Source organism: Mustela putorius, unplaced genomic scaffold (genome assembly GCF_011764305.1).
Source record: "Mustela putorius furo isolate JIRA1106 unplaced genomic scaffold, ASM1176430v1.1 tig00003899_pilon_pilon_pilon, whole genome shotgun sequence".
NCBI lineage: Eukaryota > Metazoa > Chordata > Mammalia > Carnivora > Mustelidae > Mustela > Mustela putorius.
Window position 1 is genome coordinate 3,399,910 of NW_025422048.1, and position 11,115 is coordinate 3,411,024.

General features: G+C 41.0%; 1 protein-coding gene across 2 annotated transcripts; it reads right to left on the reverse strand.

The window, feature by feature from the left end:
- Window positions 1-1,013: 1,013 nt before the first annotated feature.
- On the reverse strand, window positions 1,014-10,805 carry VMA21 (vacuolar ATPase assembly factor VMA21). Of its 2 annotated transcripts, XM_013047927.2 has the most exons (4): window positions 10,642-10,805; window positions 10,240-10,519; window positions 5,442-5,551; window positions 1,014-4,848 (listed from the first exon to the last, which is right to left on the reverse strand). In XM_013047927.2, the coding sequence occupies exons 2-4, from the start codon at window positions 10,347-10,349 to the stop codon at window positions 4,706-4,708; spliced, it is 363 nt and encodes a 120-aa protein (XP_012903381.1). In that variant the 5' UTR covers window positions 10,350-10,519; window positions 10,642-10,805; the 3' UTR covers window positions 1,014-4,705. The 2 variants fall into 2 exon arrangements, with proteins under 2 accessions (XP_012903381.1, XP_004776702.1); XM_004776645.2 differs by lacking the exons at window positions 10,240-10,519; window positions 10,642-10,805 and adding an exon at window positions 9,988-10,180.
- Window positions 10,806-11,115: the final 310 nt, after the last annotated feature.

The window sequence follows — 11,115 nt, forward strand, 5'->3', positions numbered from 1 at the left end:
AAGCAGGCTACCCGCTGAGCAGAGAGCCCGACGCGGGGCTCGATCCCAGGAACATGGGATCATGACCTGAGCTGAAGGCAGAGGCTTAACCCAATGAGCCACCCAGGCGCCCCAGCTCTCCTGATTTTAAGCAGAGCCTTCAATATATAGCATTATGCAGAACTCTACCTTTGCTTATTAAAGTATCTATTCCAGGCCAGCTTTATACAAACATCTTCAGGTCTAGCATTAAAAACAAACATTAACAATTCCCAATGCCAGCAGCAGTTCTCAAATGGGCTTCATCAGATACGGCCCGTTACCAGCAACTATTTTCATTCCAGGCCCCACCCCCAGAGGTTCTGACTTGGTAGGTCTGGGCAGTAGATCCTAGAAGGTGATTCCAGTGGTCTCTGCAATGCCGCTCTAGGTGTCCTGAGTTCTCCGGACATTTTATAATCTGTACTTTTGTATATATATATGATCACATATCATCTTTATATTTTGACACTGAGAGGTCTCAAATCTTTTTTAGAGGAGGACAGTATTTATTAAGAACTAGCTAGAGCCCTTAGAAGCACAGAAATTAGCTGGAGCACCAGCACAAGGTAGTTAGAGGGCCGCAGGCAAAGGCAACTGCCGCTAGGAAGGGGGCGGCATGCAGACAGGGCGAGGAACGGACTGCCCCTCACTGAATTATTTAGCCACAAATATTACTCCTTTCGCAGGACCTGAAGCCCATTCACTCCCAAATGAATTTTCTTTAAAAAGCCACAGGGCAAGATGCTGCTTTCTTTCCCCACTGCCACACCACTTCTGATGGGGTCACCACATAGTGGGTATAACCAGCCCTCCCTGTCTTGGTACCCCTCAGAGACCCCCACCAGTCTGAGCACTTCTGGTCTACAAGTATTGCATAAAGGCCTACCCTTGACAACTCTATAGATTTTATATGGTATAAACAGAAGCAAATAAGGGCTAAAAAACAGAGATGCTAATAAACTTACTATTCATTCAATCAGGACACATCAAAGTCGCATTTCGAACACTTTTTTTAATGACAACAGACGGTAAATTTATACAAATTACAGGCTGGAATATAATGGATACAAAATCCATCCAGGTAACAGTTAGAAAAGTATCACTTACAAAAGTAAATCTGATTCAAGTGGCTAAAGAACTCAAGCCCCCCATTTCAATAATTACACACAGCTTTCAAAATAGCGCATCTAATCCCCATCCCTAGTCAGGGCACTATTCAAAGACTACAGCATACTCAACGACTCTACTGAGTTAAAGATTCTAACATCTTCAGCAAGGATGTCAAGAGACATCTAGTAGCAGATTCACTATGCAAAATTCCAACAAGAATATGTGAACGTTCTTTGCAAACTGTAAGGTGCTGTGCAGATGTTGTTAGCTATTGCTATTATTGTCCAGTGAGAGTTCACTGAACTTGAGAAAAAGGAAGACTAGCATGTATAACTGACAAATATGACTGACAGAATACCTTAAAAGGAATGCAGAATCCATTCTTAAGAACATGAAGCAATGCAACAGGAAAGGAAAGTGTGGCCAGGAATGAGGGTAAATTGGGGAATTTCAGACTATTTTAGTGAATATATAAAGCATTTGACTATTCATAAATTACATGTAATAGTTATTGTTAAATTCCCAAAGTCCCTGAAAATAATTTAGTTTCTCAGGTTACCCTTTCCCCTTCTGCCAAATGAAGAAAAAAATCTTGTCAAGTTATCAAAGTGTTGCTTTAGCCAGCTCTCGCAAAACTCATCTTCAATATAAGAGTAGAATCTGAACTAATAGAGTTGTACTCCTCTGTTGGAGGACACACATCACTTGACAGCCGAGAAAATCTGCTGCTGACCTCAGACAAGTGACGAATTCTGTGCCACTGCTGAACCATTTATAAAGTGGGCCAACAATGGTCTACGACTTCACTTGATCATAAATAAAACAATAAACATGAACTTGTCTAGAGATGAGAAATACACACTAGATAGTTGTTTCATATACCTTTGGCTATCATCTTTCCTTGCGCACACCTTATTTAACTGTTTTTACTGGTCTCCGTGGGTACTCTTAGCTGTACATATAAAATTTATATGAAAATGGCAGGTAAATATCAAACATGTCAATCAGCTGGCTCTTTTGGCAAAGATAATGAGATTTTTATGATGAAAATAGCCTAATTATTACAATGTATATGCTAGATTTCCATGAAATAGGAGGTTTTTAAAAAGATGTTTAAGTTCCTTCGGTAACAGCTCAAAACTGAATTCTGCTGTTAATACGTAAAACAGTGTCTATCCACTTGAAGAGCTAATAACATCAGATGCATTCTACAACACACTTCATTTTCTAGCACAACAGGAAAGAAAAGATTATATTCTGGCAGGTGGGCACAAAATGGGAGGTAAGATGGGGAAAGCAATGTGTTTATCAGTAGCTCGTGCTGACACTTCAAGTTACGCTTCCTAATTGAGGTTATTCTTACAATCCCTTTTCAAACAACAGTGAACATAGTCCTATCTTAAAACACATATGAGGGCTCAATTGTAGCTTTCCTTTCTATACATCCTGAAGTACGTACATTGTGCAAGAGGAAATCAGTGGGACATCTTGAATAATAAATCTGTATGTCAAATACCATATGTCATTTTAACAGCAGCGAAGTAGTGAATTAACAGAACTCCGGAAAAAAATTAACTGGTTTGAAAACAAGCCTGTACTTTAACAATCTCAAATATCAACTCTAGCTTCCAATTCTAACTTTCAAACACTTGGTACTTTTTCCAAGAGTAAATTACAACTGCTTTTGCATGAATCTCTGGTTTAAATACTTGTAGAAAAACATCCATATCATTTTCTACTCAGCAAACATCTGAAATCAGAATAATCTAACATTGAGCATTCTTATTTTACAAACAGCATGAGACCTCAAAAATACAAAACCTTGGCATTATAGAAAAGAAATTAGGTGGGTAACAGTTCTATGTGTAACAAGGCTTCTAAAGGGACAACCATTTAGAAATCTACCACACAGTACCCCAAACTTAAACCAGGGTATTCTACAACTTTATATTAAATTTGTACAATTTTATACTAAAACTGTAGTCTTTAAGAAAAACACTTTACAGTTAAAATAATGGCTTAAAGATATTTAAATTGCAGACAATATTTAACTATAAGCAAAATAAGAGTCCTACAATAGTCATCTTTCACTTTTTCTCAACAATTAAACACAAATGCCTACTTACTTTATGCTTAACCACCTCCCTATTCCTTTAGTCCAGCTGCACAACGAAAATAGGGGTGAACAGAAAAATCAGTAATGACAAAAACAGCAAGGGCCACTGTATTAGGAATTGCCAGTAACAGGAAATTGGACTAGTAAAAAGGAGTAAGGGTAGGATGTACTTTTTCAAGAAAATGGCCAATACCATTCATCCAGAAAAATAATGTAAATAACTGTGAGGCAACACAGGCAGAATTTGAACTTAACAGAATTTGAACTAAACCAAATGTTTAGTGTGCTGAACTAGCATTAGGAAATGCACATGGAATATAAGCCAAAATAATGTTTATCTCCAGGTAGAAATATCACATGGAATTTAAATTCTCTTCCTGTTTCAATACACATTTTTCCAGGTGTGTTTTTAGACTGCACACAAGTAGTACCAAGTAGCTGGAAAGAACAGACTAAGGGTACCAAAGTAAAACGGCAGGGTCTTTTCCCATCAGATAGGACCTCACGATTACATAACTATATACATCTGGGGTATAACAGCTCTGATTAAAAAAGACTCGACTACCAATCCCAGGAATACTTCCTGGATGATAAAAATAATCTACTTTCATGAAGTATGTGAAAATGGGCACACCTAAATGTAAATTCCTACCATATACACTATTGAAAAGTAGGAAAAACAAACTGGAAAGGGAGTTTACACAAACCCTGTAATGAAAGCATCACTTCACTATTCAATGCCAGAGCAAAGCAGATCATTAAACAGTTAGCCTAAAAGCACAGGGTAGCCTGCAAAGGCTAAGTGCCCAGGTAGCTATCTTTTTGCTTTGCTGCCTAGATCCTTCAATGAACCAGTCCTTTCCCACAAAAGGGTGTGGGTGTGATCTGGCCTAGTCTGCCCATGAAATAATGTAATGAGAAAGATTCCTATTGGCTAGGAATTACACTCGATGCAAAATTTTCAGTGACATTCAGATGAAGTCCCAAATCCACAATTCAAGCAATTTCGCACAGGAATTTACAACCTAGAATCCAATGACCCAGGACTTCAGTAAAAGTAAGGGAAAGTGCTCCAGTGAAAACCAGCTCAGATTTCCTTCACTGTGTACATCTTAACAAATCCAGAGAAATGAACCTTAAAACCAACCAAAAGACAAAATGCTGTAAAACATTTTTGGTTGTGAGATAATCAAATTCTTTCCAAATGTATAATTAAGTTAACATACTTATTTGTGACCAACTTAACATTACAAATTCTCATTTGCAAAGGAGAGACTCGGACAGTTAAAACTGATGATACAAATCATTGCATTAGAAGGATCAAATTTTACACTAGTCAAATGTGACTCCTTCAGATTGATTTTAACATGTTCTCAACTTTATTGAAATTATTAATACCCCAGACACATTTACCATTTTTAAAAATCCATTTAATGCTATCAAAAGGTGATGTTCAATTTAATCCTGTTTGCCTTCACGCCACTGTCGTGAGCCTTCATTCCAGGCCACATAAACAAAGAGGGCCAACACCACGTGGACGGCGACCACCGCAACAATAGCAGCATAAAAATAGCTGTCCCTATTGGACATTCCAAAGGCGCCTATCAAGAGAAAAAAAGTTTCCATTTTATTCCCAAATTTATCAAAGTGCAAAAAACAAAGCATACTGCTTTTTATTAGTTATATATTTATTTAACCAGTCAGGCAATTAAAAAGGAATACTTTGGGTGGTGATAAATCAAGTATTCATTTAAAGATCTGAATACCTCCTATACACAAGGAACATTATCCTGAGTGAAAACTGTAATGATCACTTCACTCACAGATTTCAACATACAAAGGGGGACTTAATTTTCTTTTTCTACTAATGTCTGCTATCAAAGGTACACTGCCCCAAGTTCCTCCTCCCATGTCAGCCAATCTTGCTGTCAGAGGTATAGTAAGAGAAAGGACTTGCAAGCCATTTCACAGAACCCTCAACAAATATACTGTCACGCTAAAATGACTCAATGATGAACAAGTTAATTTCATGAAGGAAGACTCACTTGAACAACATGATTTTTGAAAAGCAAAACAGAAACAGATGGAAGAACCAAATTAAGAACACCCAGCTTACAGATATAAAGAGATCATAAACACATAGAATCTTAAAAATACTAAGGGGTAAATGTCTTGTTTTATCACTTAGGATTACCTTCAAAAACATAAGATTTAGTCGTGAAATATAGCCCAATAGGTACTGTGATCATTAAAGCTGTGAAGAACAGGAGCGTCTTCAGGGTAGATGCTAATGAACTTTCATTTCTGGAAGAAAGTAAACAAAGAGAAAATCAGAACCTGCACAGCCATTTCCAACTGGTTTTGTATCCACAGAAAAGATGCTGGAAACCCTGCCCCTGCCTTGGGAGCACTGGACAGAGGAAGAGGAGTCAGGAACTCAAAATGAGAAGAACCTAAAGACCTAGAGAACACCCAAGAGACTGCCATTCAGATCCAGTGCGAGAGGAAGCATCAAACTATGAAAGTGGTTTGTAGTGTCCAAAGTGCTATGCAAGCATACCCTAATTACAGAATATATAATGGAGACAGTAAAGGAAAAGAGAGAAAACAACTAATGACGTTCCTTCACAAAGCACACTATCAAGGGCCAGCTGGATACAGTACAAACAAGGCATGAGAGATCTCCAGAGAAAAAGCAGTCTAGAAATATTTAGATGCAGCTGAAGGAAACTTAATTTCTTTGTAATTAAATAGCTATAGTACAACTTAGATAAGTCTTCATGCAACATGGACTCATTAAAAATTTAATGTCAAGAGGTGCCTGGGTGGCTCAGTGGGTAAAGCCTCTGCCTTCAGCTCAGGTCATGATCCCAGGGTCCTGGGATCGAGCCCCACATCAGGCTCTCCGCTCAGCAGGAAGCCTGCTTCCCAACCCCCTCTCTGCCTACTTGTGATCTCTGTCAAATAAAAAAATATTTTTAAAAATTAATGTCAAAACACCTTCTATTCAGTGAATTCTATTTGTCCGGAGGTTATTTTAAAATCAAGGAAATATTCCAATGGAGAAAGTTTTGATCCAGAATACAAGAAAACCATTCTGAAGAACGGAATCAAGCTTTTCAAATTTATACTTGAAGAAAAACAAGTCTGATAATCTGCTACTTAAAACATTAATACAAAGACTAACATAAAAAAGATTAACATAAAAGCACAAACGAAACTGGATACAATAAAAATGTCCATAATAAGAAAATGATTTCACAATTGATGTGTATCAATATATGGATCCAACAAAAAACACTCTGACCATTACTCGGAAAGTCCTTGTGTGACAAATGAACAAGGCAAACTCCATCGTATTATGTGTATCAGGGATCTGCAAAATAAGGCCTAAGGGCCCAATGCCTATTTCTATAAATAAAGTTTAACTGGAACACAGACACACCCATTTGTTTATGTATCATCTAAGGTGGCTTTGGAGCTACAAAGGACAAGCTGAGTAGTGGTACCAAACTATATGGCCCTCAAAACTTAAAATATTTGCTATCTGGTCCTTTACAGAAGAACTTCACCAACCCCTGATATATACTATTCCAATTATGTTAAAAATGTGTGCAAATAAAAAAGGACTACAGATTAATATACAAAAATAAAGTTATTTCCCCATTTTCAAAATGTTCCTTAATGTTGTTTCACTGACTTTTCAATAAGCAGATATATGTCAGGATTTGTCCTATGCATTGCTACAAATGAGCAGCACTACTGCAAAGTGAAGCGACAGTAGGTTTCCAGCAACCATGGACACATCTGTACCTCATACATACCACCATGTACATTGTAAACGCAGTAAACCCTACAGCTTTAATCATTTAGCTTAAGGTCCTTTTTCGTCTCTTAAATCTATCATCAGACTACCTTAACACACTTCACGCTTTATGCTTATTGTCAACACTTGACCTTAATTCTCTTTCTGGTAATCCTCAGAGGCTCCAGTTTTTGTTCGTATCTTTTTTTTTTAAGCTTCTATTTATTTATTATTTGAGAGAGTCGGGGTGGGGGGAAGGTCAGAGGGAGAAGCAGACTCCCTGCAGAGCAGGGAGCCTGATGCCTGAGACTCCAGGATAATGACCTGAGCTGAAGGCAGTCGCTTAACCAACTGAGCCACCCAGGCGCCCCTGTCCGTATCTTTAGGAAGGAGCTAACCATGCCTTCAATGTCCCCCTCAAAAGAGCTTATCCTCTAGGCACTTTTCCTGATCATTCTGCCTGAAATGACTCATTGCTCTGGGATGCCATCACACTTAGCTCATACCTGTTATTACAGGACTTAACATGCCACCTTGCTTCCTATTAGACCTGCACATCTCTCTGGAGCCCTAGAAAATCCAGGCAAAGGGGTTCTTTTTTACTTTATTTATAAAAAGCAAAGGGATTCTTTTAAGTGTGTAAATAATTATTAGCAAGGAGGTTTCTGGAAGCCCGGAAAGGAAGGGAACATCTCAAGTTTACGGTTTATAAACAATGGTCTACAAACTTTTTTGACTATTAATCCATCTTAAATATAAGTTTTGAGCACAAAGCCCATATAAGGGCATACTGATTTTTTTGAACAGATCATCTACACACATATTATCAATTCATTACTTAAAATATAAAACATGTGTGAAACTAGATACTTAAAAAGGATACGGTTAAAATAAATTCACATAGTAGTTGTAATATTTCCTTTCCCTACTTCAGTGGATCATCTTTCAACACATCCTCCTATGATGATCACTGAGCTACACAATCCTCATCTAATATAGTTATGCTTCCTTAAACTGTTTCCTAGTAGTAAACTTTTAGGGAAATTTACTGTGTAATCCTCATAAAGAATATGAGTAGCTCTACAATAGGTCTATAAAAATTAAACGTAAGTATTTGACCACTTCTTTCATGAATCCCAACAAAAAACATGACCTGGGTGTTTCCATAGTGAGTTCAAGTATGTGTTTTAGGCATGCAAAGTTAAAATATCTAACCTGATAAAGAAACCAAGCTTGAGAATCTAGGGAAAGGGAGTGTTAACTGGTTCTTTTGTTCTTCAGATCACCTCTCTTAAATACGTAGTATCTCACCTGGCCTTCAGAAAACATCATTATTGAAAAGATGCTGTAATACCATACAAAAATGTGTTAAGGCAAACAAAGGCATTTACAATCCCACCGCTTAAACCTAGTCTTTTCTTTTCTACATGTTAATTTCTAGCCGCACACTCTTATACCAGGCATGGGCTCAGCTTAACAATTTGCAGTTTATTTTCAACTCTTTTTCATTTTTTTACCCTAAACTCCAAAATTTTTAATTCTGGGTTATGACCTCACAAATATGGGACTAAGTATCAAGTTAAGCACACAGACTTTTGAAAACTAGCAAACTTCCTCTAATGTTAACAGGACATTTTCTCTTTGGCTTCCAGCCACATCCCCACCACAGCTGGCAGTTCTGCAGGCACAAGCCAGCTTGGGTGTAACAGGTGAATTATTCTAAAACAAAGTAACTGATATCATTCAACTGATTTCTTCTACAACTCTCTCATTGGGTGTTACAGAGACTTCTTAGAAATAAAGAACATGAAAAATCCAGAATTAAAGTGGGCCTCCAACAAAGAAATAACTTAGGATGAATCTTACTGTTGTCCCACTCTTTAAACCACCTATAGTTTACCCAGTTGATACGAACTTCTGCAGCAAGCAGTAGCAGACACAGCTTACCACTTCCCTTCTGTGGCAATCAAGACTTCCACTGCAACTAGATTTCACTGCAAATTGCATCATGACACACGAAAATCAGGTGTAGGAGGGCTACACTGTATTCTAAGTGTACCTGACAAAATTATCTGTTGGTATCCTAGTAAAAAGCAATTTAAAAAACATCTATATTGACATCATAAGACAGAGAAAAGGATCACGGGGCTCCAAAGATTACAGCCTTTGGAATTAGTGGGATTGGTCAAATACCAGCTTCAACACTTACTAATTGTGTGTCCTGACTGTGTGATCTTGGGCAAGTCACTTATCCTGAGTAACTTCATCTTTTTTTTTTTAAGGGCGAACAACACTTTCTTAATTTTACTAAGGTACGTAATAAAGAGCCTAAGTTGAGTCTGGCACACAGTAAGTCATCATCAAATGGCAGGTAAATCCCTCGCCACCTTTTGGCCTACCCAGGTGTCACTGGCTAGGCTAGTGGGCCACAGTGGGGCCTTTCTGACCAAAGCTCATTCTACTAATTCCAAGTGAAGTAGTCTCAAACCAGGGGAAGCCCTACTCTCTTCCCTTCGTTCATTCATACAACAAACATTTAAGTCCCGACGATGCAGGCCCTGTAGGGGACAAGCAGATGGAGAAGGTCGGGTTCCTGCCCTCAGGGAGCTCGCCCTGCAGTGGGGAGAGACTGCAGAGAGCAAGATCGCAAAATAGACGACAGCGAAAGGCAGGGCTAGAACAGAAGCATGAGCTGAAGGCCCGCCGACCTCTACCCTAGGACCCCAAGCCCCAGCTTGCGTGCGTGTAGACGATGGAGACCCCAACCTGCCTCCCCCCTGCCCCAGCCCGCAGCCCGGCCCCGAGGGTCCAGACCTCACACCCACTGCAGGCCAGCCCGCTCGGTTCCGGCCTTCCTTTCCACCCCACTCCAGGCCAGGGCCAGGTCGCCTTGCGGTCAGGACTCCTACCCGGCCTGGGGCCCGCTCGGGACTACCTGAAGTCGGGTGGCTGCAGCGCATTTAGCGCCGCTTTATCAAGGAGCTCCATGGCGTGGCCGCGCCCGCAGCAGGCGCTGGGAGGCGGGGGGGGGGGCTGCAGGACCGCACTCACTGCCCCCGGTAGGCGACCCGTAGAGGTGTGCCGCGCCGGAAGTGCCGGCCAGAGCCGGGCGGCGGGACGCAATGCGCAAGTGCGGCGCGCCGTGCTGACGTTGAGCGGCGCCGGCGCCGGCGTTCACGTGACTTACCGGCTAGGGCGCCGAGGCGCGCGCTCTGTGAAGAGCTGTCTGTGCTCGAGGAGCAGGCCGGGCGAGTAGCCGAGCCACCCCACGTTGAGCCGGGACTTGCCTCGCAGCATGATCCTCCGAGGTGGACGGCGGTGCCACCGCCCCCTGATCGCGCGGGAGCACCTCGGGTCCCCCTCCGGAACCGCGTCGCCAAGCTGCGGTGTCGAGGCTGCCCGAACAGACGAGCCGCAGAGAGGGACGACCAGGCAGAAGACTGTGGTCCTAGGCAACCAAGCAGTTTCTGAAGACAACACAAAAAAAGAAGTGCACATTATTTCCCAGCCCTTGAGAAACGCCTCCTAATTATTACCAACAGTGAAAGTCCAGCCATGGGAAAGTGGGAGGAGTTAGTTTAACACTCACCGGAGTCCTTGCTGAGAGTGACCGTCCGGACCTGACGATGCCAATGACCCCAACTTCCACTTCAAGTTAAAAACATTTTGCAGCTGCTCAGAAAGCTGCCAATGAGACAACAGGAACTCAAATAGTAAGGGACAGATGGGCCTCCCGGACCCGCGCAAGCCGAGAGAGGTATAAACGACAACAGTGCGGTAACCATAGGGTCAGGCTTGACAAAATAGGGTTGCCACTGGCAGCTAGTAAGAGGACAACCCTTACATGGTCAACGCCTGGAAAGGGCCGCTGACCACACATCTATTTTCTGCACCACATGGATACAAAGACCGCATGTGAAATCATAACTAAACAGGGCAGCTTAAAACAGCGATAAGCACTGTGGGCTGGGCTGCAAGAAGCCTGGGTTTGAGTTCAAACTGATTTCCTCTCTGGCCCTCATCTAGAACCTTAGGGAGATAAGAATGATCTAATTCCAGAACT

Bases quoted from the DNA above. Each gene is read 5' to 3' on its own strand.
- VMA21 (XM_013047927.2), bottom strand. From the start codon at position 10,349: ATGCTGCGAGGCAAGTCCCGGCTCAACGTGGGGTGGCTCGGCTACTCG. The intron at 5,552-10,239 runs GTAAGTCACGTG...ACTTTCTTCCAG, and splicing joins GCGCCTCGGCGCCCTAGCCG to AAATGAAAGTTCATTAGCAT. The intron at 4,849-5,441 runs GTAATCCTAAGT...TTCTCTTGATAG, and splicing joins TAAATCTTATGTTTTTGAAG to GCGCCTTTGGAATGTCCAAT.